Source organism: Phocoena sinus, chromosome 3 (genome assembly GCF_008692025.1).
Source record: "Phocoena sinus isolate mPhoSin1 chromosome 3, mPhoSin1.pri, whole genome shotgun sequence".
NCBI lineage: Eukaryota > Metazoa > Chordata > Mammalia > Artiodactyla > Phocoenidae > Phocoena > Phocoena sinus.
This window is the reverse complement of record NC_045765.1, coordinates 82825076-82852808: the sequence shown is the minus strand read 5'-3', so window position 1 is coordinate 82852808 and position 27733 is coordinate 82825076. Positions and strand designations below refer to the sequence as shown.

The 27733-nt window shown below is 38.6% G+C and overlaps 1 protein-coding gene across 1 annotated transcript in view; it reads left to right on the top strand.

The window, feature by feature from the left end:
• The window catches only part of MAN2A1 (mannosidase alpha class 2A member 1), a 164121-nt gene that overhangs the window by 130030 nt on the left and 6358 nt on the right, over positions 1 to 27733 (top strand). Inside the window, exons 17-20 of the mRNA XM_032627990.1 lie at positions 7622 to 7755; positions 11311 to 11452; positions 14088 to 14221; positions 21183 to 21377. Of these exons, the coding sequence (XP_032483881.1) occupies positions 7622 to 7755; positions 11311 to 11452; positions 14088 to 14221; positions 21183 to 21377 (605 nt within the window). The remainder of the gene's footprint in view (positions 1 to 7621; positions 7756 to 11310; positions 11453 to 14087; positions 14222 to 21182; positions 21378 to 27733) is intronic.

The window sequence follows — 27733 nt, the reverse complement described above, 5'->3', positions numbered from 1 at the left end:
GGAGCACAGGCTCCGGACGCGCAGGCTCAGCGGCCATGGCTCACGGGCACAGCCGCTCCGCGGCATGTGGGATCCTCCCGGGCCGGGGCACGAACCCGTGTCCCCTGCATCAGCAGGCGGACTCTCAACCATTGCGCCACCAGGGAAGCCCCTCAACAGACTCTTCTTAAACAGTCAAATTTCATATCATTATTTTCTCCTTGAACTCATATTTCCATTCTAATTCCTCCACCAAATTTTATCTTAATATAATACTTTATGCTTGAGAGTCTTATTATTGGTCAACTTTTCATTCTTCTTCTGAAAGAAATATATATATGTGTTTTAAATATATATATATATATATATGTTTTAAAATTCTGTCATCCTAAAGCTCGAAGTATTAAATTTCTTCTGGATTGAGTTATAAAAAGTGTTATAGTATATGATTGATCAAAATATATAATTGATCTATATATATTACCACTTTGATCATTTATAAACTTTAATAGAAACATTTTTCTTAATGACATGAATTGTACCGTTTGTATCCTAAATGTTTATGCATTCATTGGTAAATGTTACTTATTGCTGGAAGAGATAGGTTTCAGCATTGATTTTATTCTTATTGTTCTTATAAATGAAAGGCAAAGGAATGTTGCTAACATAAATAAGTAGGTGGAAATTGAAGGAGTTTAGTTATGAGAATGCCATTTAATTCCTTGAACTCCTTCTGAGTTATATTCCATAAATCACAGTGATCTATTGCCAAACATTAATCAATTATTTTTTTTTTTGTTTGTTTTTTTTTTGTTTTTTTTTTGTTTTTTTGCGGTACGTGGGCCTCTCACTGCCGTGGCCTCTCCCGCTGCGGAGCACAGGCTCCACACGCGCAGGCTCAGCGGCCATGGCTCACGGGCCCAGCCGCTCCGCGGCATGCGGGATCCTCCCGGACCGGGGCACAAACCCGCGCCCCCTGCACCGGCAGGCGGACTCCCAACCACCGCGCCACCAGGGAAGCCCTCAATTATTTTTAATGATCTACTGTCTGACAACTTTACTAGGTAACCTTCAATTTTGTTGAAAGCCAACAATTGGAAAACCCTGTGTTTTGCAAAAATATTTGTTCCCTGGTTGTTGAAGTTCAATCAGACACCAATACTTCAAATTGTTTTTGTTCAGCCCCACTTGAGTTAGGGTGGGTGAGAGGCATGCTGCTGCCTTTTTTTTCTTTCTTTTTTCTTTTTTTTGGTTAAGCTGGGAGAAGGAATAGTGAAAGTGTGGTTTAAAAAAAAGAAAAGGAAGAACCACATGCTTCCATGGCAGGTCTGTTTCAGTGGAATCTGAGCTTCCTATCTAAAAGCACCTTGGAAAAGAGTATGTTTGCAAGAATAGGAAGTAGGCAACTCCAGAGTGACTGTCAGTGTGGAGGCAGGCAGACCACTGAGATTACTCCAGCATCCTTCCTTCTCTGTACTAGACCAGCCCAAGTCTGGACTGTGGGTCATGAGCTGTTTATTCGCCTCCCAGGTTAGTTAGACCACGTCTGTTTTGGATTTAAAAGAAGGTTACTGATGTAGGTGTTATGTTCCTCCAAAACAGGGCTTCTAAAAAACCTGTTGGTTTTTAAAATCAGTGTTTATTAGAAAAAAAATGACAGATTCCCAGTTTTGTTGTGTATGTTTCAGTTATTAGGCCTTTTTCACATATATCATACTTAATTGGTAGAATCTTTAACCAGAATTTGTAATCTGTGTGATCGAAATGCTATACCTTTCTTATTATGCATTTACTTTTGTGTCATTGTGAGAATTATTGAAATGAAGAGCATAAAGTATGTAGACTAGTGCCTAGCTCATACGTTGATCAGTAAGCAGTGGTAGTTATTTATCTAGTGCTTTATAAATGAAACACAGTGATGCATCATTATTTTCTTAAATTTGAGTCTTGGAATGAAATTTACTAAACTGTGTATTCCTGAAAGCAGATGTTAAAATTTTCACTTGTGGAGAAATAATCAACGTGAACATTTACAGGCCTGGAAATCAGCAGGTACCTCAGAGAATAAATTAGATCTTGTAATGGATGATAAGTTGAGTCAGTCAACATGGATAAAAAGGTCATCTGGTTGTGGGAATTACTACCATTTCTATTCTTGGTACTTTAAGATGGGAGTACAGTTTTTTTTTTTTTTTAAATATAGTCATGATAATATTTGCTCTTTAGAAACATTATCTACATGTTGACCTACTAAATTTATCATTGTTGTGTATTGTCATTTAAGTGTATGTGTCAAACTAAGCAGTGTGTGTTAATTAATAATCATGTGTCAACTCCCAGTTAAGTTGGATAAGTTTACAAAAACAATGTCACAAAGTAAATACACACTAGGAGAGTTACTCTTATATTTTTGATCATTTAAATACAAAACAGAATACTCCCAAAATTGAAGGGGAGATATTCAAAATTAGGAGCCCTGGTTTTTCATGACAGTTCTTATTGCCTTACTTCTGCTATGACATGAGGGCTCAGTCCCTCTCTCCGTTCAGACACAGATTTGAGGAAAAGGGATGAGGACAGCAGGTTGATAGCAAGGTTCCATTTTTGCCCCAGAGTACACATTTTAAGGACAGTCACTGAAAGACCTTGCTTTAAATCCTGGGTGGGTTTTTTGAGGATTTATTTTATATTTGATTTCCTATCTATGTCACATTTCAGTTAGACTTTTGTTTGAAGGCTTAAACACCTCTCTTAGGGCTGTCACCTTCACTTTTCATTTTCCCAGGTGGGTGTGGGCCAGTTGCTGTTTTTCCATCTTGATCTGATAACTTGTCCTAAGCACACATTGAGTGCCACTAATAAGATATTGGATTCTTGCTGGAGTGAGAAAGGGGCTCTCCTGCTCTTTTCCCCAAGCTGCTGCCTCTTATTCCTATAACTACTTCAGTGTCGTGAGAGAGGCGTCCGATTTATATTCCTTGGAAAAGTATGCCTTGCATTTCAGAATTGTTAGAATAAGGTGGTCTAGGCAGGTGGAGAGGGCTGAATTAGGCTGGTCCAGATAGATTTTAGAATGATTTGGCATGAAGAGAGTAGATTGTGCAGAGGAGATATGCCTAGGATTCTCCAGAGGCCCTCAGTTGCTGCTCAGAGCCATGACCCCAGCCTTTCCATCTGCATGACTTAGTCATTAGACCATCCTGGCTCCATCTCTTCTTTCAGGCACAGGGCATGTGTTCGAGGTGCCCTCCAGTTTTTCTCTCCATACTCAAAGGAGTATGTTTCTTGGTTTCCTTAAGACCAGTGCTGAGCAACAGAGTCAAGAGGGTCTTGCCTTCCGACCCTGATCCCTTGCCTCCTTAGTTTCATTTTTCCCTGCCATCTTAGAAAATATTCTTTTTAAAAAATGCTTAAAATTATTTTTATGTATAAATGCAAATTATATACATGTATATGTGTGTGTGTCTATTTACACACATACTCTTTTGACAAAAATTTCACACATTATGGATATAACATAAAGTCTCTCTGGAATCTGTGTCTGGCCCCTATCCACTGCTCAAGAGAGGTAATACAGATATTTGCACGCTCTCTCTCTTTCTCTCTCTCTCTCTCTCTCACACACACACACACACACACACACCCCTACAGAAATGTATAGTATTATGTTTGTGTCTGTTTCAGCATAAAGTTTATTGTACTGTGCAAACGCTCTGTTTGCTTTTCCCATCAGATCTTTCTCTGCCAGGACAGAGAGTTGCCTCCTTCTTTTCATTTGCTACACAGCATTCCATAGCATGGGTGTACCTGATTTTATTATTCATTTGCCTGTTGATGGACATCTAGCATGTTTCCCCATTTTTTTTACTCTTGGCACCAGTGCGCTCGCTGTAAACATGCTTGTGCTCGTGATTAGTGTTCATTTTAGGTAGATAAGAGAGGTAATTAGGGTATGTGTCTTTAATATTTAATATATATTACTTTATTGGCTTCTAAAGTGACTGTGATATTTTAAAAGAGATTTTTGGATTGTTTTAAAGAAGTTTTGGGTTCTGGCAAGCCTTGTCCCTTAATTTTATTTCACTCAATTCAGTAACTCTCACAGCTTATCAGATCCTAGATCAGTGCCCTCTCTCCTTGTTTGAAAATAGTCTGGAGCTCTCCTCTCTACTTAAGCATTCCTACAAAGCTTTTCCCAATCCTTGGTCCCAAAGTAATTTCAACATTTTCCAGTAGTTGGTCTGCTATTGAGACATGATGGTTGAGAGGTTTAGTCCTGGTTCTGCCAGGCCTTGTGATCTGGGGCAGATAATTTCCTCCTAGGCTTAGGGTCAGGAATGATTATATGTAAAGCCTATAGTGTATGGTACATAGTAAGCACTTGGTACTTGTTGGCTGTTGTCATTCCCCCATGCAGCTGAACCCTTCACTCAGTTCTTGTGTACCTATTATGTGCTGGGAGCATAAGATAAATAAGACATGGTCCCTATACCTGAGGAACTGACCTTCTAACATGCATGTGCTTGCCCAAAATGAAAGTACTTACTCATCTTTTATCTATTTGAATCTTATCTATAGCCCATCTGCTTTCTCCCAACCAGTTAACTTCTGCATCATGAGGGACAGCCTCTCACATCTTTACTCATTCTGTTTAACAGTGATTCAGCACCAACCACGTGCCCAAAACATTGTTAAAAACCGAAATATTGAGATAGTGTATAAGACAGTCTGTGTTTGTGAGCAGCTCATAGGCTCTAGGGAGGAAAAATTAAAGAGCTCCAGGGTTCTGAAACACTCGTTTGGCTTCTCTGTTATAGCTTTTCACCTGTGAACTGGCTAAATTTTACTTTGCATTGCCTGTGTGTTAATAAGGATAAACAATCTCCATCCTCTCTTCTCCAAGGGCACAGAGTGTGAGGTGCTAGCAAAAGGGCACTTACTTAGTTCTCTGTTGAAACCTGGGAATGGCCTCACACCCGCTCCCCCTCCCCCATGGACTACTCTTGTTAAGTAGGAGCTATTTTCTTTCCCAGAATTGAAGAAAAACTAGAAGGACTTAGAAAGCCCTGGCCATCTATGCTCAGGTAGAACCATTTTAGTAAAAGTATCTTTTGCTGCCACATCCTGCAAAGATTCAGCGTATCACTGGGACCACTGGGTTTGTACCCCTGCTTCCTGGGGAGTTCTGCCCTCAGCCCCATGAGCTTCTTTGGGACTGACACGTCTTAGGAATTCTTGACACAGAATAGGAAAAGTCAGCAGTCTTCTTTCTCCCTCACACATGTTCTTCTTTTAAAAATAATTAATTTTCTTTGAGAACCCAGGGATACCTCCTTGCTTTTTTTTACCATTACAGGTTTCATTTGGTTTGTTCACAATAAGTATATTAAGTCTGAACTTACTTTAAGTCTGCCCTGGCACAGAATTTAAGTCAATGTCTTGCTGAATTGTGAATGGACGTGAAGGCTCCTTTTAAAGGAGCTTTAAGTGTTTGTTGCCCCAACAGGATCTGAGCATAATACTGAGCTTGAGAAAGATGATTTTCTCAATAGAAATAATTTATCATTGCTAGAGATAATGTGAAATTACTAATTTTTTCTCGAAGCATGTTTTTTTGTAAATGTTTTCCAGAGATACATACCTTGAAATTAATGATGGTCTCCTTTGTGAAGACTTTATTTCATTTCATGTATTTTGTTGACCCCTGAGATAATAGTCCATCTAGAGAGGAGAAAACATAAAGCAGTACTAAAAACGCTATGAATGCTTTCAGTAAAGTAGAGTCACTTGCCATCTGCTGTTTTCCCTAATGCTGCATTAATACTAGCATCTCTAGTGCTACATGTTGGGTTTTGGGCATCTTTGGTTCATTTGTGAATGCTTGTCTTTTAAAATTTTATATACAATTCATTTGGTTTTAGAAAAATATTCTGGATAATGTAAGTATACTGGAAGGAAAGTTTGCATTTAAAGTAATGCATTTCCCAGTTCAAAGAACACACTATTGTTCTATCACCAGCATATGCGCTTGCTTTTTTTTTTCCCCCCCAAACTTCCCAATAGTGGTGAAGAAGTTTGGATCAGCTATGTTGGCAGGTTCTTGTAATTCTCAGAAGGAAATGTATGTATGCATTTAATTAGCAGAGGTTAGTGGTTCAGACTGTGGCTATAAAGCAGGAAAAAAAATGGCACTTCTTTCCCCCACCCATGGAGATCATGCTCATCATAGTAAGAAACTGAAGTTGGCTCTGGTTGAGGTTGTTGAGTTGGAAAGACAACATCTACCAGAAGAGAATTTCTGTGAGCATTCTGAAAATTATATTGATGGAAACTGCAGCCCGTTTAGTATTGTTACCATATTATTATTTATGGTGTACAATTTCCAGTTGTACTTTTCACATAAACCTATAATGCCTGGGCCAGCTGCATTTACATTTTTTCCACAAATCTCACAGATCCAAACTTCCTTTCTATTTGCTGTCTAAACTCTGGGGATTTTTCTTGGCTCCTGGAAAAAGTCTTCCTCACTCTCTTTCTCCCCTCCCTGCTTTTCTGTACACAGCCTTCTTTCTCTAAAGAGTACGCTGGTTATCAGCAGAGTGACAGATTGTGTGTGAGAAGGGGGAGAGGTGGGTCATGAATAACAACGGTGGTTAAGTGTCCAGGGTTCTTGGAACTTCAAAAAACTTCAGCTGTATGAAATAGGATATGGCCAATCTTTCTTCTTTGACCACTTTCGTAATCATTCTCTTTCTTAGAAGATCCTACAGTATCTTTTATATCCACTCAATCTGTATTAAGAGTGTTGGGTTTCTTCATAACTCCTCTCTCCAGCTCTGAAATAGACCCAAGGGTTCGCTGAGGACCTGAAGATATAGTTAGGGTAGCATGACAGATAGAAATGAGTAAATACTTTAGGCTTATCCAAAAAAACAAAAATGTTCGATACATCTGGGACTTTTTCAGGCTCTCCTCTGCTTTATATAGCAAAGGGCAAAATGAATCACTCCATAACAAGGGATCCTAAGAGACACCAAACTCAATTTAAATTGATTTAAGTCCTGGGGAGCTCTCCAGATTATACTTCACAAATACTAATATGGTAATACCAGTTTTAGCCATAACTCATTGCATTGGACTTCCTGTCTCTTTTCCTGGCTATAGATCATGGGTAGTAATACACTGTCTCTTGAACCACCAGGGTGTAAATTTCACTGCTCATAATTTCCAGTGTGTGAGGAGAGCCTGGTGAAGAAGTAGGCTTGAATGGCTCTGTTGGGGAGTGGCAGTGCACATGAGTGGTGGATTGGCCTGTAGTGTGGCTGACCTTTTCTCATTTAATGTCCTCTTTCCCCTCTGGAACTCATTGCAGAATCATTTGCATGTTATATTTCACCTACATTTATCTCATTCTAGCCTCTTCATCCTTCTGTTGAGTTATATATGCCCCTGAATAAATGTTTTCTATTGTCTGATTAAAAAAAAGGTGAATTGTGACACCATTTGGCATATGAGAGATAGTAAAGATAGGAAGTAGGAAACAGGAAAATACCTGTAACGTTAGAAAGAGTTCTGTATAGTATATTTAAGAAAAGCGGGTAGCAATTATTTTTTATTAATGTATATATTCTTTTAACTTTAGGAATAGAAGGACAGTCTGTGGAAATTTCCAATATTGTGGACATCCGAAAAGAACATAACCGTGAGATTGCAATGAGAATTTCTTCTAGCATCAACAACCAAAATAGATTTTATACTGACCTAAATGGATACCAGGTAATTTCCCTTTAAAATGTTTAAGTAATGGTTATAATATGTAACTTTTATATGTGATGATGGGCCAGTTAATTTTGGAATCTTTGAAAAAATATGCTTAAGGTTGCAAATTATTTCTAAAATAAAACTGAATTTTTACACAGTTTTAGGTTCTGTATTCAACCATATTTTCAAAGTTAGAACAAATATATTTGCAAGACTACTTTGTGAAATGTCTATTTGTAAGGATTTATTTTTTCAAAGGAAGATTTATTGACCATTACGCATGTTAAATACCTTGATGCTAAAATGTATATGAATTTATATAATAGAAAGGAAATATTAATTAGGGACTGATGGAGTATATCTTTTTTTTTTCCTCATAAGGAATTGGTCTATGTATATTTAGTTTATTCCACATATGTTTTTAAATGTATGATTTAATACTGGGCGCTTTTAAATTTCAGGAAAATTCTTCTCTCTACTGATGTATATGTGTGTGTACATATATATACACACATATATGTGTACATAGACATAGATATACAAATAAAAACATCAGTTTAGAAATGTGAGTAGGTGTGTATTTAGTCAAAATTTTCATGAAATAGTTTGAAATAGTAATGGGAAAATTGATTCATAAAAATTTTTAAGATTGTCATTTCTCTAATTTACTAGAGGTCTTTTGATTGTTACCTAAATCTCTGTATTCAGAGTGTATGTGTGTAACAACATATCTTTGAAATAATACTATTAGAAACATGAGCATGTTTGTTTTTGTTTGTTTGTTTGTTTGTTTTGCGGTACGCGGCCCTCTCACTGTTGTGGCCTCTCCCGCTGCGGAGCACAGGCTCCGGACGCGCAGGCTCAGCGGCCATGGCTCACGGGCCCAGCCACTCCATGGCATGTGGGATCTTCCCGGACTGGGGCACGAACCCGTGTCCCCCTACATTGGCAGGCGGACTCTCAACCACTGCGCCACCAGGGAAGCCCCATGAGCATGTTTTTAAGGCATTAGCATTTAAGAAATTTCTGGCTACGAATAGAAATAATTTCACAAATGCTGTTACTTTGATTTTCAACTGGGATGAGTGGAAGGGATTGTGATAATTTTCTCTTCTACAGTTTCCTGCAAAAGTTAAATTTAAACCTTTTCAGAGCATAAAAATTGCAGCATACATTTTGAATTAACATGTTAATTCTTCTACAGCTGTTTGGTTTTCAAATGAAGCCCTGGCTTTATGGTGATTCATTTTCCTTGTGTACAAAAGAAAGGCTTTTCTTAAAGTCTTACAGAAGCAGTAATACGTATGTGTGGGTGTATACATGAATGAAAAAACTTAGTAAAAATGAATAAAAATGTGAATTTTCTTTACAAGGTTCGACCATTTTAATAAATAGGAAAATATTATTTTTAAGTCTATAGCCTAAGTGTTTCCTCTTTTTTAGAATAGGCCATTTCTTAAGCTTTGAAAAGAGTAGTTACTTGGGCCAAACTAGAAATCTAGACCCGCAGGTGGGGAATGAGGGTAACAGCTATACAACTGTGACAGTTTTAAATGTCTTTTTTTTAAGTATACAACTAAATGGAGTAGGAAGATCAGGATAGGAGATTTCTTTCTAATTAGCTTCCCTTCCTTCCTTCCTTTTTTTTTTTTTTTAACATTTTACAGTTGTTTTTTCCACCAGTTTGTTAATGTCCTAGGGCTGTGATATAAACCGCCACAAACTGGGTGGCTTAAAACAACAAAAATTTATTCTCTCACAGTTTTGGACATTAGGAGTCCAGAATCAAGATGTAGGCAGGGCCCCACTCCCTCCATCGGCTCTAGGGAAGTATAACCTTGCATTTTCTAGCTTCTGGTGGTTGCAGACAATCCTTGGTACACCTTGCCTTGTAGACATATCACTCCAATCTCTGCCTGTGCTGTCACATGGTCTCTTTGTGCCTCTGAATGTCTCTCTCTGTGTCCAAATTACCCATTTCTTGTAAGGACACCATTCTTTTTTTTTTTTTTTAAATCTTATTTTTTAATTTATTTTTGGCTGTGTTGGGTCTTCATTGCTGTGCACGGGCTTTATCTAGTTGCGTTGAGCGGGGGCTACTCTTCTTTGCGGCGTGCGGGCTTCTCATTGCGGTGGCTTCTCTTGTTGCGGAGCACAGGCTCTAGGCGTGTGGGCGCACGGGCTTCAGTAGTTGTGGCGCACAGGCTTAGTTGCTCTGTGGCATGTGGGATTTTCCCAGACCAGGGACTGAACCCGTGTCTCCTGCATTGGCAGGCTGATTCTTAACCAGTGCGCCACCAGGGAAGTCCCAAACATCTAGTTTGTTTTTTCTTTTTTTTTTAACATCTTTATTGGAGTATAATTGCTTTACAATGGTGTGTTAGTTTCTGCTTTATAACAGAGTGAAACAGTTATACATATACATATGTTCCTATATCTCTTCCCTCTTGCGTCTCCCTCCCTCCCACCCTCCCTATCCCACCCCTCCAGGCGGTCACAAAGCACCGACACCATTCTTTAGATTATCACTCACGCTAATCCAGTATAACTTGATTTTATCTGCGGAGACCATATTTCAAAGTAAAATCACATTCACAGGTTCTGGGCGAACAGGAATTTGGGGGGACACTATTCAGAACCAGTAAGTTGAATGACCTACTGCAGGGTTGTTGTGAAGATTAAAGATCTTATCTGTGAAATTCTCAATACTGTGCCTGGCATTAATGGTTACTCAGTACATGTTAACTATTATGTTTGTGTTGAACTTCTCCTTTTCTGAGTTTCATGTCGAACTTTCATGAGTTTAAAAGAAGAGATGGCATTTTTATGTGGTATAAGATTTCTGATAACAAAGTCTCTGTTTGATGTCTCCTCCTGAGGTTTGAGTGAGTCTCCTTGACCCAGATCAGCTTAGTGCATTGTCAGTCTCTCAAAATATAAAATTAGAGTTGTATTTCATGCATTCAGATACTAGACCAAGAAAAATTGGAATTTGGAACTATCTACATTGAAACTAAACAAGAAGAGTAAGCCTTGAATAGTTTTTAAATATAAATATGCATTTGATTATTATAACATAGTATGTTAGAGGATTTGGTGAGGAGATGTGTGGTATTTATTAAAATTGATTCAAGAATCATAAGAGATATTTCTTGAAAGGGGATAGAGAGCTATTATGCTTAGCCTTCATTATAAAAGCAGTATGTTAGATGTAAATGAGAAGTGAATCCTTAATACCTTTATAATTTGTTTTATGCAAATATTGGAGAGCTAGAAAACTTGTTAAGGATTTTTATTCTGAATTTAAATAGTAATGCCTATTTTAAAAATCTGGACAAGTTCTACCTTTCTCACTTAAAAATTGTTTTCTAAGATGCTCATGATTTTTCTTCATATTGTTTTGAAGAATGTTTTCATTTCTAAGTTAGCTGTTCTATTGGACAAGAAAGGTGCTGTACCTTTTTCTGTTTGGAAGGAAAACCATCTGTAGTGGATAGTAATTTTTTTAAGTACATGTGTAAATATCACTTGATTTTTTTTTTCCTTAACGAGAACTGTTTGGTCTTACAGATTCAACCTAGAATGACACTGAGCAAATTGCCTCTCCAGGCGAACGTTTATCCGATGACTACAATGGCATATGTCCAGGATGCTGAGTATCGCTTGACCCTGCTCTCTGCTCAATCTTTAGGTGTTTCCAGTTTGAAAAGTGGTATGTTGTTTAGATTCTTTTTTGCTCTTATAAGTTTCACTCCCCAGTGTATAATCTTTCTGCTGGTAATATGTATTAATTATCATCCCCAGTCACAGGCTTTCCTCTTTTGAGAACCAGACTGTTAATTTTGAGCTTTGTGAGACCAATGTAAAATAATAAATTTCCTTCATCTTCCGATGAAAAAAGAGGGACCTAAAAGTCCATGAAACTGATTATTTTTAAAGATAATTTACTTCTCCTGATGGCTCATTGTTTGCAGAAGTCTGTCATTATTGTGACTGATTGGGAATGTAAATTCAGACTCAAATTAAACTAAGTTTAGATAGAGTTCAGATAACTTAACCAGGTTTGCAAAGGTGGAAAGTTACAGTTCAAACTTAGGTCCTTCTCTGAATCCCATCCTTCTAGGACACTACCAGCTGAAAAGAAGAAAGGGAGTAGGGATGATACAGATATGGGGATAAAGAGGTGACAGACATGACTTTACAGGTTCCAAAAGAGAGAATGAAATGGAGTGAAAGAGAAAATAGATAGTAGACGCTGATTGATTTTTTTTTTAGAACTTTCTATTGGGAGACTTTCTCCCTCATAATACATATTTTTAATTATCATATACGTGTCAATTGCTCTTCTTTCCTTACATACTAAGAGGTGCTAAGACAAGCATGTTATGGAGCCAGGCAGATAATAAATGTGTACAGATGCCTGGCATATTCATTTTATATTGGGCATATGCATACAAACCCACTATTTGTATTATGTATATACATGCATTCTGTACTTCCACACACAGAAAACCTTACTACTTATCATTTTTCTTTGTGGCCTTCATTAAACAAAATCATGAGATCCTGTCATGAAGACATGAATACAGTTATAAAAATAATAATGGCATCATGTTGGGGCTCCAGTGGGGAGTGCTGGGATTTGAGTGAATTGCGGAGCACATCCCCCCTGTACACTGGGGTGACCACTGCTTTGTGTCAGCTACTTGTCACCATGGAGAAAGGGGCCCAGTGTTGCCAAATTTTTCAGTTTTTGAAGAAAAGCCCAGAAGTTTGGAATTTTATGAGAAGTTGCCCATTCTGTAACTTGTGACATAATTTTTTAAAAATCAGAACATAAAGCCTCTTTGTGTCAGAGATGACTCCTGAGCTACCCATTTTTAAACTCTGCCTTAACTTCTCAAAACTGGGCTCTACTTAAATAGGGGACTAGACCTTAGGATTCAAGTGGTCATGAACCAAACAGTATTATCTCACTTCCCTGATCAAGAGAGCTATGGACATAAAAACAATTTGAGTATAGGCCAGGAAGTTACTCAGTGTCACATAGTATATGGGCTAACATTTGGAGGCAGAGAGAAGAGTTATAACTGACCAAGAGATTGATATAATAATTTGAGTGTGAAGAGATCAAATTCTACATAGGCATGGGGACAGTTAGCCCCAGTGCCTGAAGAGCATGTTCTGGACAATTGTCTTATGAAATATGGAGAAAACAACAATGAAAATTCTAACCAGCACTGTTAATTTTATGTACTGGATACCTAAACTGAGAAGATAGAAACTAAACAGAGTTGGTTTGACTATGTAAGCATAATAGTTATTAAAATCCTTTACGTAGTTCCCTTTTATGCCAAATGATTGCTCAATACAGTAACAAATATGAATGAATGGATGGATGAATATATATATTTAAACACATATAACTTTAGTGGGTTTTGGGGGAGTATAATCTCAAGCATATAAATATGTCTCTGGGTGATTTCTTTTCAGTTTTTTTTTTTTTTTTTTTTGCGGTACGCGGGCCTCTCACTGTTGTGGCCTCTCCCGTTGCGGAGCACAGGCTCCAGGATGCGCAGGTTCAGCGGCCATAGCTCACGGCCCTAGCCGCTCCGCGGCCCAGACCGGGGTGCGAACCCGTGTCCCCTGCATCGGCAGGCGGACTCTCAACCACTGCGCCACCAGGGAAGCCCTCAGTTTTTTTTTTTAGTTTGTAATTTTATAACCTAACCATTAGCTTACAATTTAAACTAAAGGAGTTGTAGAATTATTGCATAGCAAATAAAGGAACCAAATATGACAACTTTTGGGGCCATAGGAGAAAAGACAAACTAACACAGTATCAGAGAGGGAAGGGGGTACGTGGTGGGTGTCTCCAAATTCTAGGGCTTCAGAGAATCACAGCATATCAAGTAACCTAAAATTTTACTTCAAATCCTTTTTAGATTCTGTCCTTCTGTGTTTGTCTTATTACTCCATGCGTGATGTACATTTTTTAATGAACCTCATAAACATTTTTAAATTCCAAATGAAGCCACTAAATTTTTGGAGGATTTAATTTACTGGTTCTATTCATTTTTTGTAAGTTTCGCTTTAATTTTGATCTCTTCTGTCCCATTTTTAAATTTCTTATTAGATTTTACTAGAAGCTGATAAAGAAAAGGAGAAATACAATCTTGCTTTATGAGTTTATACTAGCTGCTTTGAGCTATTATCGAGAGGAAGCCCATGGTACTGTGGGTTGTATAGGTCTGTCTCCCTGACTGGAGGAAAAACTTCAATCGAGACCCTGCCTTGTATTATGAGGTTCTCAATGAATAACCCTGGCCTGTTTGTTTGTTTGGTAGGTCAGATTGAAGTTATCATGGATCGAAGACTCATGCAAGATGATAATCGTGGCCTTGAGCAAGGTGTCCATGATAACAAGATTACAGCTAATTTATTTCGAATACTACTAGAAAAAAGAAGTGTCATGAATATGGTAGGAAAAAAGCTCTCATGTTCGGATATTGTTTGTTCTTTGCCATCCAAAATTATGACTTTATACTTTTTTATTTTTTGCATTTTCCAATATTGAGATATTTTTGTAATAGACTTAGCCTGTATTCACAAAAAAGAGAACTTCATTTATATATATTGTGTAAGATTTACATTCAGGCCATTTTATTTTTTAGTTTTGCTTATTGTGTAGATATAAAATAATATTAAGGAGTCAGCTTGGGTGAAATTTCCTGAAATTACTTTGAAAGAAATAAGCGTTGAGTTTAAAGGATAGAGCTTAGTCATGTACTTAGGAGATTAAGTTTGATTAATAAAATTTATTTGAAACCTTAGTATACTCATTCTAGTCTTAGACCCATCTGTTGAAAGTAGATTTACTTGTCTGCTTTCTTGTTCAGTTTTCATTACTCAAAGCAAAAATCCAGCATTCCATGTAAAAGAGTCTGGCAAAAGCTTGATCGGACATGAACCAACCTGACAGTATACTCCTTCAGGTGGCAGAAAAGTTACCTCAGAGCCCCCCATAGACTGCTGACTACCCACCTCAGATGGCCCTGGACATGGCCTGTTTTCACTTACTCTGCTTTTCATCTTTCCACACTGACCATTTCAGATCTTTTCTACTCTTTTCAGCCAGTGGCCTCACCATCCACTGTGTAGAGAGAACAGCCATTCATAGGGCTCTCTGTTCTAGATACCAAGCACCTACTTCCACCTTGTCCTTCTTCCCTTGTGTTACCTTCCTTTCCTTGTAGCCCAGTCCCTCCAGTTTCCTTGGAACTGACCCCAGTCTCCCTCCTGAGGATCCTTTTGTTAATCATCCTCCCTCCTTCCCTGTCCCTGCTCCTCATAGCCTTTCAGTTGGCTTTTAAATGCTCTTCGTTTTCTTTCATGAAAAACAAAAACAAAAAACAGCCCTCACTCAGACTCTCATTTCTGTTTCCCCTACACTATCTCCTCTACCCCACTGAGCCAGAGCTGATGAGGTGAGTTTGTGTCCTCACCTCCCTCTCACACTCAGTTCATTTCAGTCTGGTTTGAGCCCCCATCATATGCTATTGCCAGTGTCACTAGATCCAGTGGATGTTTTCGGTTATCATCTTACTTCACCTTTCAACAGCATGTGACACTGACGATTGTCATATCCTAAAACACTGCCTAGCGAGGGCTTCCATGGTGCCCTACTTACTTGGTTTTCCTCCTGCCTCTGGGGTAGTTCTTTCTCTGTCTCTCTCATAGCTCTTTATTCAGCCATTAAATATTAGAGCCCTCAAGGCTCGGCCCCAGGCCTTTTCCTTTTCTCATTTTGTACGGCCTTCCTCTGCGTCAATTGGAACCCACAAATACAAGCCCCCAGCTTCGGTTTTACCTCTCATCTCCAGACCCATCTATCTGGCTGCTTCCTGGCATTTCTTTCTACATTTTTAAGGGCATCTCAAGCTCGACATATCCAATATCATTCTTGTGATCTCCCCCCCACACACCTGGCCCTTTTCCAGTGTTCCCTCTCTTGATAACTAGCACCACCTTCCATCCAGTCCAGCCGCCTAGGAGTCATCTCTGACAGACACTTCTCCTTTGCTTGCTCTCTTCTCACAGCAGAGTCATCACCAGTGCTTGGGTATCTCATTGCCTAAATATTTCAAATCTATGAACTTGATTACTTCAGCGACTCTAATCTAAACTAGCATTATGTGTTTCCTGGAGGTAGCCTATACACATCCACTCTTGTCTCTTCTTTCTGCTATATCTGTTTTTAACCCAGTAAGCAGTGTTTTTTGTTTTTTCAAAACCAAAACTGTCCTCCCTGTGCCCTGCTTAACCCCACTATGTCTTCTCATTGCTCTCAATATAAAAGCCAAATCCTTACCATAGCCCACAGATCTCCTGGTGGTATGGGCCCTGCCTGTCCCCCATCCTCATCTCTACATGGCTTTCCCTGTTTCTGCTCTGGGCCAGCTGGTTTTGCTTTCAGTCATAAGTACTTTCCATGCACCCAGCCCTCAAAGCACCTTTGCACACGCCTTTCAATCTCTCTGCCCAGCAACTCTTAGTAATAGTTCAGATCAGAGCCTACTTCATCAACTGCTTCGGCAGTTGACCAGGTCAAATCCCCTTCTGCGCTCCCTCAGAACCATGGATCTCTCCTTTGTGTTTGTGTGATTATGTGATCATTGTTTTTCTCCTCTTTGGGACCGTAAACTCACTGGGAGTAGGGCTTATGTCTCTATCTGCTTCTAGGATTATTCCTAGCAGAGCAAGCACCCAGTGTATGTTCTGTGAATGAATACACAAATGCACAAATGAATGAACTGTGATAGTGCACCACTGTATTTATCGCAATTACTGCTTACTGCCTTGTCACCGTATGCATGTTCTCTTCCCCCTACTAGATTCTAGGGATTTGTCTACTTCATTTGCATGTGCCCCACAGGGCCTCCTTGCCTGTGGTAGGCATTCTATAAATAAAATACTAGTTGATTGAATGAAATGGCAACAGCTAATTATGGCAAAGAATTCTCCCAGTATTTAGAATCTTTTAGGAGAAGATTTTAATAACCATTTTAGATGTCAAGATTTATACCAGTTCTTGAGACTCGTGGTTTAAATCAATTACTGGTAAGAGCTTAGTTTTAGGATTAAAACTTTATATAAAAATCATTGTCTGAGTGCTGGCAGCTACTATCTTTTGCTCCTCCTGAAATGTTTCTGGCTTTGACGATTTTTCTCTCTATAGACACTAATTTACAAAACTTCTGTTAACTATGGCAATAAAAATGTTCATGTCAGATCTATAAAGCTTTCACTTAGAAGTTAAATAATTTGTTTACTGTCATTCAGAACTCTTTGGGTAGTAATTGATTTAAATTTGATTCAAAGATTTTATAATCCTGTGTTGGTTAAATTTTTCTTTTGCTAAACTATAAATTCTTGGGCTTAAATCAATAGTTTCTTTTAAATAAGAAATGAACTAGAGAAGAGAAAATACATTTTAATTTCTAGCGAAATTGATTAAAAAGACATTTGATTAAGAAATGTTAATATGTCATCGTGTAACTTAAATTTTCTAGAAAGTGTCTTTATTTTCAACTCAGACTTATGACTAAAATATCAATGGTAGAAACTGAGGTGGGGAGACACTCCCTGGAAGGGAACACGTTTTAGTGGGAAGCTTTGAGCCTCATGGGAATAATCCTGGATGACTAAATGAAAGCGTCCTGTTCTTGAGCGTTCTGCAGAGAGGCAGTGAGAACAAGACTGGAATGATAAATAATTGCTGGGAGAGGTATAAATGCCCAGTGAAGCACTGTGGCTGTGTGAGGTTGACTGTCATCCATGGGAATAATGCTCAAGGCTCAACAGAAGTGGAAAATAGGAACTGTCTTATCAGCATTACTCTTCAGGGTTTGTTTCTTTGACCCTTACTTCCTACCCCCTTTCTTCTGGCGACTAGTATAATAGTAAAGGGGGCGTTGAACTAGGAAGTGTTCGTGTGTTACAACTGGGTCATTTTACCTCTGGATACCAGTTCTTTACATATAAGGAGAGGAAGTTGGAGAGATCAGGTAAAAACTCAAATGCTGACAGGGCTCAGGGAAGTGATGGCATGAGGGAGGTTGTTCAGGTTTGAGGGCAAATGCTTACGTGAGGTGACCAGAGGGTCTGTGGTGAACATGAGGATGGACACATCCCACTTAGGAGCCACAGCTCAGCCCTAGATGATGTTTCCACATGAGAATGTGGGGACCCAGTGTGACTTCATTTTCCAGTGTTTGGGGTAAAAAAACAGTTATCTGTTAAGGGGAGTTTTTGTTATTGTTGTGTTGATGATTTTAATGTGAAATCTCTTGGATATTTTTCTTTTTTTGAGAGGTGGCTGAAAAACAAATAACTTTTTAATACCATACAGAGCTACCAAAACATGTCTAATAGGCCAGCTTGGCCCATATACTACTAGGCTTCAGCTCTGCGCTAAATGATATTTATCTCTAAATCTTACAGGTCTACATATTTTCATTCATTCTCTCTCCTCCCTCTTTGTCTTTTTACCCCATCCTTCCCCCTACAGTAATTTTCTCTCTTTCATTTATATTGCATTGCTTGTTAATGTTGTAATTAATAAATTAATTAATCATTAACAAACATTTATCAAGTTCTCACCGTGTGTCAGGTCATTCTGAATAAACAAAGGTGACTAAAAAAACGATCTTTTTCTTAATAATTTAGCAGGTTTTGATGTAGACAAAATGGAAACCTGTGATGTTTAGGAATCAGAGAACTCATCTGGGCTTAATGAAGGGCACGAAGGAGCCTGGCAAGAAGTTCTGACTTATGAAATAAGGGCTGAAACCCAAGAGAGAAGATCGCAACTTGATGTGGTTTGGATCAGAATGTGCTAGAAACTCTTTTTAATGTTGAACAGGATGCAGGGAGAAAACCAGACCTGTACAGTCTGAAACCTTCCAACCTACAAGAAACCAAATAATGTTTAGAGTAGTATATTAGTTACTATAAGTCTGGGAAATTCATTTATAGCTTAAACGAACATGTAAAATTTCCTATAGTAAATATATTTTATAAGCTTTGGGTTTATCATCAGGGTTATGGTTAAAAGATTGGTGATAGCTCCACAGTTAAATATCTTGCTAGCCCCTTACTGCTATAAATATGTTCAGAAAGTGTGTGAATGATGGCACTCTCCCTGAGACTTTGCCACACCCGACTTGGTCAGCGTCCAGCAGTGTTACTTGTTCAAGGAGCTCTTCTGACACCAAACCACAACTCTTATATAAACTTCTCTTCTTTATCTTGCTTAGGAGACAATAAATAGCACAGTTCTTGAATGCTAAAAGTGCTTACATTCATGGCATTGTATCATTTGACAAGACTTTTCATTAACATGTTTTCGAGTCTGCATTTTGGTTTTTTTAATCCCAAACAAGTTAAAGGATGAGGCTTATACTTTTGATTCCAAAGGGAGCTTTGTTTCTTCTAAAAGTTTGGGAGGATGTCTGGGGTGGCAGTTCCTAGCACAGGTCAGCAGAGCGGTGTGGGACTGACTATGTGACAGTCATCTGGGGGGCTTTTAACTTTACCTTCCGAGGGTCCCACCCCAGGAGATTCTGCTTCAGTAGATTTGGGTTCAGGTCCAGGGATCTATGTTTTCTAAAAGTTCCCCAAGCGATTCTGATGTATGGTCAATGTGGGGGAAGCACTGAAGGTCAGAACTGATTTGGGTTTGGAGGAATAGTAAATATGCACATCACTGCTACTAAGGTATAGATAATCTATCAAGAAGTACCCTACGTACTCACTGAAGCGTCCAAGGATTCCTGCAAGAGCATAAGACAAAGCTAGAAAGCTTTTTCTGAATGTTTCTTGACCTAGAATGGACTTAATGCCTCCGGAATCTGATAAGGCAGGTGTTTTCCTGCCTTAAAAAGCTTTTATCTTTTATTACTCAAAAGTGATTTTGTCAGCAGTCCTCACTTAGATTATGAAGTCCTTTGATATTTGAGTACATTTAAAGCTTCTTGTTGAAACTGTTCCCTCTCTCTTCATGTTATTCTACAAGCTGCATTAAATTTCAATATTGCTGAAGAATATTATTTTATATGCTTTATTTAATCTTTCCTTAAAAAAGGAATGTGGAATGGATAAAATATTTTAACAACTCTTTTTATACCTAATATTTTTTGTCAGTATCTTAATATTGTAGTGTCCGTCTGTTGCCTTGAAAAAATTTTCTTTTCTCTCTTCATAGTCTGAATTGTAATGGTATCTATAGTTTGCTGCTGGCAAGATGCTCCTCACTCTTTGCTACCACCCTCTGTTCAATGCTAATCTGACATTCTGAATTTTAAGCTCTGTATCTTCTGTAAATCTTATCTTTTCACACAGATAAGTAGCCAAACCTTTTATTTGAGCCCTCTATTAAAAATATGCAAAATCAGAAGATATCAGTGAAATAGTCATTTCGAAAAATAAGATATAAAATTAAATTTTCTATAAATGTTGCTGGTGATCAAAAGACCTTTCTACATAAATTATGTTTTCTTCTTGGTGCTTTTCTGTGTCTGCTTTTACACCTTAGGCATTATTGGTTAAGGTTCTGCTTAGTCATTAATTTAATTAATTGTGTATGTCATCTACCATATGTATATCCCTAGTTCTGGTAGATTTACTTAATGTTTAAACATGCTGAAATACTTGGCTCTAAGCATACACCATAGCAAAGACTAAAGTATTTAAAAATTATACTGAATAAATTGTGTACCATGTAAATGTGTGATAACTATTCTATAACACATATAGTAGTTCCTATTCTTGGAATAACGTGAAGCAACTGACCATGATTTTACCAAATTAAAAAAAAACAGATGATCTAGTTATGCTACCTGTGTTATTTTAAATATTTATTTCTGAGTTTTTTTTTAAAAATCCTATCATTGGGTAACATTTATAAAACATAACTTTGGATCAATACATAACTTTACAGTCTAGTTAAGTGTATAAATGAAACCATAAGAATATGATGGGTAAAACCTGAGGGAGAAGAGATAGCATTTGACGATGTATAAGATATATGAACGTCCCAACCCATCTACTTTAAGAGTTTTGTGGTAGGTTGAGAAAGAATTTTCATAAAAAGTTATACCTTGTCCTAGAATGTTTGTTGAGAATGTTGTCAGGATTTTTAGTTTTAAAGCAATGGAAAAGAGGTATTTCTCAACGTGGGAGTTAGGTGGATACTGTTTTCTTAGGACTGAACTTGGTAATCTGCTGTGCATTGTCTAAGACTTATTTATAAAATATAATGAAATCAAAGTATTAATATATTTGTATATTTTTTTCCTGTTTAAGCCCTATCTGATAATTCAATTAATACTGTAAGAACTGCAAATATATAACTCTTAAGCATTTTTGTTTTTTCTTGATAGGAAGAAGAAAAGAAGTCGGTCAGTTATCCTTCCCTCCTTAGCCACATAACTTCTTCTTTCCTGAATCATCCCATCTTTCCAATGACAGAAAAGGTCCCTGTGCCCACCCTTCAGCTGCTCGGTGAATTCTCTCCATTAATGTCATCTTTCCCTTGTGACATTCATCTGGTTAATCTGAGGACGATACAATCAAAGGTATATCCCAAAACATATCTATAAAAAATTACTTTTTGTAGTATACTTGGTGTAAGGGGGTGGAAGGAATAAAACTGTAAATTTTACTGTTTCAAAGAATGATTAAGAGGACTTCACCTTTAGGCAACATCATTGTACCTTTCATTTGACTGTTGCTCTGTAGTTTAGAGTGTTTCCTTAGACTGATTTATTTTATTCTCAGAAAAGTTCTGTGTGGTGAGCAGGTCAGGGAATATCGCTTCTTTTTACAGATAAGGAAGCTGAGACTGGCCTTGAGGTCACATAATTAGTAGGTGGGAGAACCAGGCCTTAAGATCAGCCCTACTGGCATTTTCCATTTGTTTCTCCTTATTAGTCAGTGTTTCTCAGGAGTTAGAGAAACAGAAGGTATAGTGTGTAATTATTTCTGTACCAGAAACTTTGTACATTCATATCTTTTCTCCTAAAAATACAAAAAAAATCCTAAAAAACCCCACATCTTTGCATTGAGAATCCAGCTATGTAGGTGAGATATAAAAACACATCAGAGGAAGAAACAAGGAAAGATTTTATTAGGGATGGAATTTTAACACAGTTTGATTGCTTGAGTTTACCTATATGCCTACTTTTAAAGTCAGAGACTGCATTTGAAAAGAAGAAAAGATGAGAGGTTTGACATCATTTTTATGTTTTGTAAAGCTGTTTCATCTTGTGGATTGACATCCACTTAGCCGGAAATAGTGAGTGGTTATGGATTCTGTAGGAAATGTCTTATAATAAATGGCCTGAGTGCGAAAAGAAGAGTGTTCATGTTGGAAGAGAGTGTAAGAGGAAAAAAATGTTTAGCTCGAGAACAAAGAACTGAAGAGAACCAAGCAAAGGAAGGATCAATGCCTACAAATTTGGACATTTAGGGCTTTAAAACTATATGTCCAAGATAGGGAACTTACGCCTGACTATGTAGGAAAATACATGTGTCTAATAATAATGAATGCAAGTGAACATTAGAGGCCTATGTGTGTATCTCTGTGTCAAAAGGGCTTGTTTGATCACGTGAGTGAACTTCAGGATTTATTTCATGCCTGCTACATGGCAGTTATTGCTAAAGGCCCTGGGGTATAGTCATGGACTAAAAAGACAAGAGCCCTTGCCTTTCTGAAGCTTAGATTCTAGTGAGAGGAGAAAAATAATTAAAGATGAAAAAATAAGAGAAACATATGTTAGATGATGATAAGTGTTATAATGAAGGGGAAGAAGGAAGGAAGGGCAGTTTTAGAAGGTGATTTGAATAGCGTGGTTGGAGAAGGCCTGGCAGAAAAGGTGATAATGGAGTAAAAATCCAAAGGAGATCAGGGAATAAGAAACTCACGCAGATTTCTGAGGGTAGAGCGGTCGGGAAGAGTTAGGAGCAAGTGGAAGGCCTGAAGGCAGGAGATGCTGGTCAGAATGGAAGAGCCATGAAACCTGGGCTGTTCTTTGATTCCTTGCTGTATCCCCCTGCCGAGAACAGAGCCTGCACCTAGTAGGGGCTCGGTAACAATTTGTTGGACAAGTGGATCTTGTGAGCGTTGTCTCGACAAGTGGATCTTGGGTTGTCTCTAGGATTCTACTATGGTCTTTTGGTGGGTCTACTTTTTGACTCAGGGAAAGAACGCACTAGAGATGGGCAGCCTCCCTGAGGTAACCTGTCATTAATTCATGGGCTAAAGAGAATGAAAGGATAGGGTGGAGACACCAGACTCTGAGCCTCAGGCTGCCACCTCGGGGCATGGATGGTAGAGGACATTAGCGAGCTGAGGGATCCAGGGGCTTCTGGGGTCCATGGTGGCCATGGAGAAGTTTTAGCCTCACTTTTAGATGACTCTTTCCCATGATTATTTTCTGGAAGCAGCACCAGCTGACTCCAGAATCAGTGAGTGTAGGGTTTTACCCTCCAAGGTTTTCGCTTGTTTTCCAGATCACCTCTTTTTTATGATTACCTGTCCCTTTCCTTCTTCCTGCTGTTGGCTAGCTTCCTGTAATACAAATCTAATCACTTTCGGGATTAAAAATCCCATTACCTACAAAGTTGATTTAGACCCTTGGGCATTCAGTCCCTCTGCAGTCTGGCCTCGCTGGCTGTAGCCACCTGGCTTCCCATTGCCCTTCTCACCTTTGGAAGGTGAACCACCTTCACTCCCTGCTGGCTGCGTGACTGCAGACTCAGCTACCATTTATAAAATGGGCCTGATATCAGATATGCCTGTTTCGGGTCTAGTATGAAAAACAGATGAAATAGTGCTGTGAGAGCCCTTTGAAACAGAAGTGCTTTGTAGACATACATTGTTATCCTGATGATGCTTACAGTCCATGCCAGCGCAGGTGCAAACTGGAGTTTTAGCAGAGGGAATAAAAGCAATTTAACAATTTGACCAGGAAGAATAAAGACTGGAATGCCTAACCATAGGCATAGGTTAATGCCTAACACGTGATCAGAACTAAATATTTGGGGCTTTTTTGCATTATCATATAAATTGGTGCCAGTTCTATGTTAGTCTTTGACTCTTAGCACGTATTTCTAACAGTTGTTCAAAAACTTAGCAGTACAATTATACTCCAGTGAAGATGTAAAAAATAAATAAATAATAAAATTGCAGGGGGAAAAGAAAAAACTTACCAGTAATCCGAAGGGTTACTTTAAAGAATTGCTCTCTGTCCCCTGACCTCTGATAATAGGAAAGTAATCATTGAAGGAAGCTAATGTAGGTATTCATTCAAAGAAAGCTCGATACTTAAAAGGTGTCAAGTGTAATTTCATGATTATACTAAAAGAAAGACAAAAATAACTCAATCCAGAAGCCAGAGCTAATCATTTTGGATTGTGCTCTTGTTTTTTTTGTGTGTGCTGGCAGCTTCCAGCATACAATAATGAGTTGTTCAGAGACTGCAGTGCATTTTTCCCATTGAAATTATGTAAACAGAGGTGTTGGCTGCTTCCAAGCAAGACTAGAGGTCTACATTGGCCTATATCTAAGTAAGCATTTTCCTAACCATCACCTCACAGTATATCCATGAGAAAAGTGTCTGAGGACCCCCTTGACATGATAAGGGCACATCTGTCTTCCTTTCTGACCTCCCCCACCAGCTGTGTAACAGAGGACACGTCCTCTGCTTGCCCATGCCCAGGCTGCTGTCTGAAGGTTGCTCGGTTCTAAGCCTCAGTCTCCCTCACTCCTTGAGGAGAAAGGAGTTATGGGCTCAAGCAATAGTGAGAGAAGGAAGGTGGGGGCTGGAGGTTTGCTAACCACTGAGCTGGTTCAGCATTTCAAGCTATCATTCTCCGAGTCACTGTGTCCACATCACTCTGAGGAGATTTTTACAAGAAGAGACTTTTACAAATTCCCCCATCTCTGAGATTCTGATTCTGTAGGTCTGGTGTGGAGAGCTTAGGAATCAGTAATTTTTAATAACTCTCCTCATGCTTCTAGAAATTGCTGAGTTATCACCATTGGCTAACTTAGGAAAGTAAGGGTTAGAGAAATTAAATGATTAAAATTAAACTACCCAGCAGTAAATGGCAGAATCAGGAGCCACATCCAGGTCTTCTGAACCTGGGTGCTGAACATAGCCTCAGAGGGTGGTATTTGACCTTTTAAGACTTACTAAATCTGTTCTCAAAGTCCAGTTTCTCAAGAAAAAAAAGTCCAGTTTTTCAGAAATTGTTCTATATTGGTAGATGAGTTTATTTTTACATAGGCATCTCTTGCTTTTCTAGTTTATAATTTTTTTTGGAAAAAAACTTAATTATATGTCATATATTTGTAGTCAGATGAAGAGGGAAACAAACATCTCTTAAAACCCTGCCTCATAGCTGTATGGCCCAGCATGCTCCAGCCCCTGTCTAGGAATTTAAATGTTAGCCTTCTCATCCTATATGCCTGGCCTCCAACTCTCTTCTCTTTATCACCCTCTTTTCTTACACTATCAACAGTTTGAGATACAAAAAGAAGCTTCTATAAAGATTTGAAAACTGGGGAATAAGAGTACCACTCAAGTGCACTAAACGGGAAAACCATGTCATTGGGAAAGGGTAATGATTTAGGGAGAAGAGAGGCTTGGTAGAGAGGATGCTGGGAGAATCTCATGGGAGGACGGATCATGGGTCAGTCTACAGTGAAAGGTTCAGCCTGGAATGCTGACATTCCAGAGATGAGGAGGAACTTGATTAAGCTGTTCAGCTAGGCTTCATGGAGCCATTCTGCCTTGATGTTTTAAACAGTGATATCTGTTTCAACTTTTTTTGCAGATTGTTTCCACTGCTTTTATGTTTAGACATATTTTAATTTAATTTAATTTTAGATATATATCTTTATATCTATACTCTCTATCTTTAGCTATGTATTACATTTAACTCTTCACTCTGTATGGAATTTATTTTGATTTGTGCTTAACTGTTTCTTACAAATAGTTAACCAGTCATTTCAACATCAGCACCACTTACTGAATAAGATTTTCTCTCTCAACTTGTTTATACCACCCCCTCCTTTTCTTGTAAGAGGCATTTTAAGGTTTTACTTTATTTTGCCCTTCTTATAAGAATCGATTGGTGCTTTATTGATCTCCCTAGCTTCTCAAAAGGTGAAAATTGTGGGGAAAAATGTCCTTTGTTGTACATATCTGAGAACAGCTATTCACCTTCCCCTTTCTTTCTGTCATGCTATCTTGTTGATTAAAACAGGATAACTGTTATTGACATTTTAACGAGTGCCCTGGAAAATGCATTTCTACTGGTTATTTCCTGTCTCAGGACTTATAACACAGTGTGAGATTTTCTAACCTTCCCAGCTGCCAGAATGCACTGAAATATGAGTGTTGTTTGGCATTTTCAAAGAATCTGGGCGAGTTGGAGAAATTTTCCCACCAAGTGTTTAGCTATGTCTTTATCCGTGTACAACTTACACATCCTCTGAGAAGGGTGGGGTCACATTCTTCTTGGAGAATCTGGTCAAAGTTACAACCCCTCTCTTCCTCAGAAACAACGTGTGTACGTATGCTGTTTACCACAGCTTCCAGGCGTTACAGATTTGTGACCCTCACTTTTGTAAGGAGCAAATCCAGCTTCTTTTGGTGTGAGATGCGAGTAGCTCAGCTCTCACGTTTTGCAGAGTTCTCATCCACCTCAGGAGAGGAACATTTGGCTCTTCCTTTTCTTAGAAGAGACTGTCAGATGTGTGTGTAATTTTCAGAGTGACTTTAAATCCTGTTTCAAAATGGGATGAGTGGATAGGTGGGAGGGTTGTAGATGGATAGAAATGATAGTTTCTAAACGTTTCTTTCTGAATATGTTTTGGCAAATCATGGTTTTAGCTCTATTGGAACCATTAATGAATACTCCCTTTTTCCAGCCTCGGATCAGAGGCGGGGATCTCCTTTAGTTGATAGCCTTTCATTATATTAAGTCAAAAGCAATCCTCCTCTTTGCCCTCCAAGCTAAGTATCTCTGAGCACGGATCCACAGCTAGAGCAAAGGCAGGAGAATGTAGTTGTGAAAGTACAGACTTGGGAGTCAGACCACCTAGGTTTGAGTGCATTCCCCGTACTTGCTGGCTGGTGTCTTAGAGCAAATCTCTTAATTCTCTGAGTCCCAGTTTCCTCACGAGTAACAAGGCAATGGTAATAATACCCACCTTAGAGATGTTCTGAGAGGATTAAATGAGTTGATGTTTGTAAAGCATTTAGAGCAGCAGCTGGCATGTAGTAAGCACTAAGTGCTTGACAAATAAAGGTTCTCAACTGTGATCATTCAGTCATAAGCAGTTGTGATTGTTACTAATAATGAAGTGAAAATCTTGGCACTGTTTTTTTTATAAATTGGAGAAGGTTGAAGTGTATTGCCAAAGTAAATCTTGATGTCACTGTGATGTGTATTCCTTATATAGTTTATTACTGATTCCTCAGATTTTCCAAAACAACGTACCTAGAAGTGTCTCCATGCCAGGTATTACCCTGAGTGCTTTACGTGAGCCTTATTTAGCTCTCACGACAACACTGTGGAAGTAGGCACTATTTGGGCCCCATCGTGTGGAAGAGAAAACTGACTGACCTAGGGCTGGGGTAACTTTCCAGGTCACACAGCCAGTAAGCAGCGGTGCTGGGAGCCACACCGCAGCGAGCCTGACTCCAGATCTCCCTACTCAGAACCTTATACTGCCTGGGAAGACGAGGGGGAGCACTAGTGCTAAAAATGTTAGGGAACACACTGCCTGTTTTCTTCTTGTCTACTCAGTAATGATGGGATACCGTAGAAATGTTCACCAGCCATTGATGGGGAATGGTCATGAAGGGCCGTTGTAGAGTCATTAGTGATAATTGCACTTTGAGTATGAGAGGGAATGTTT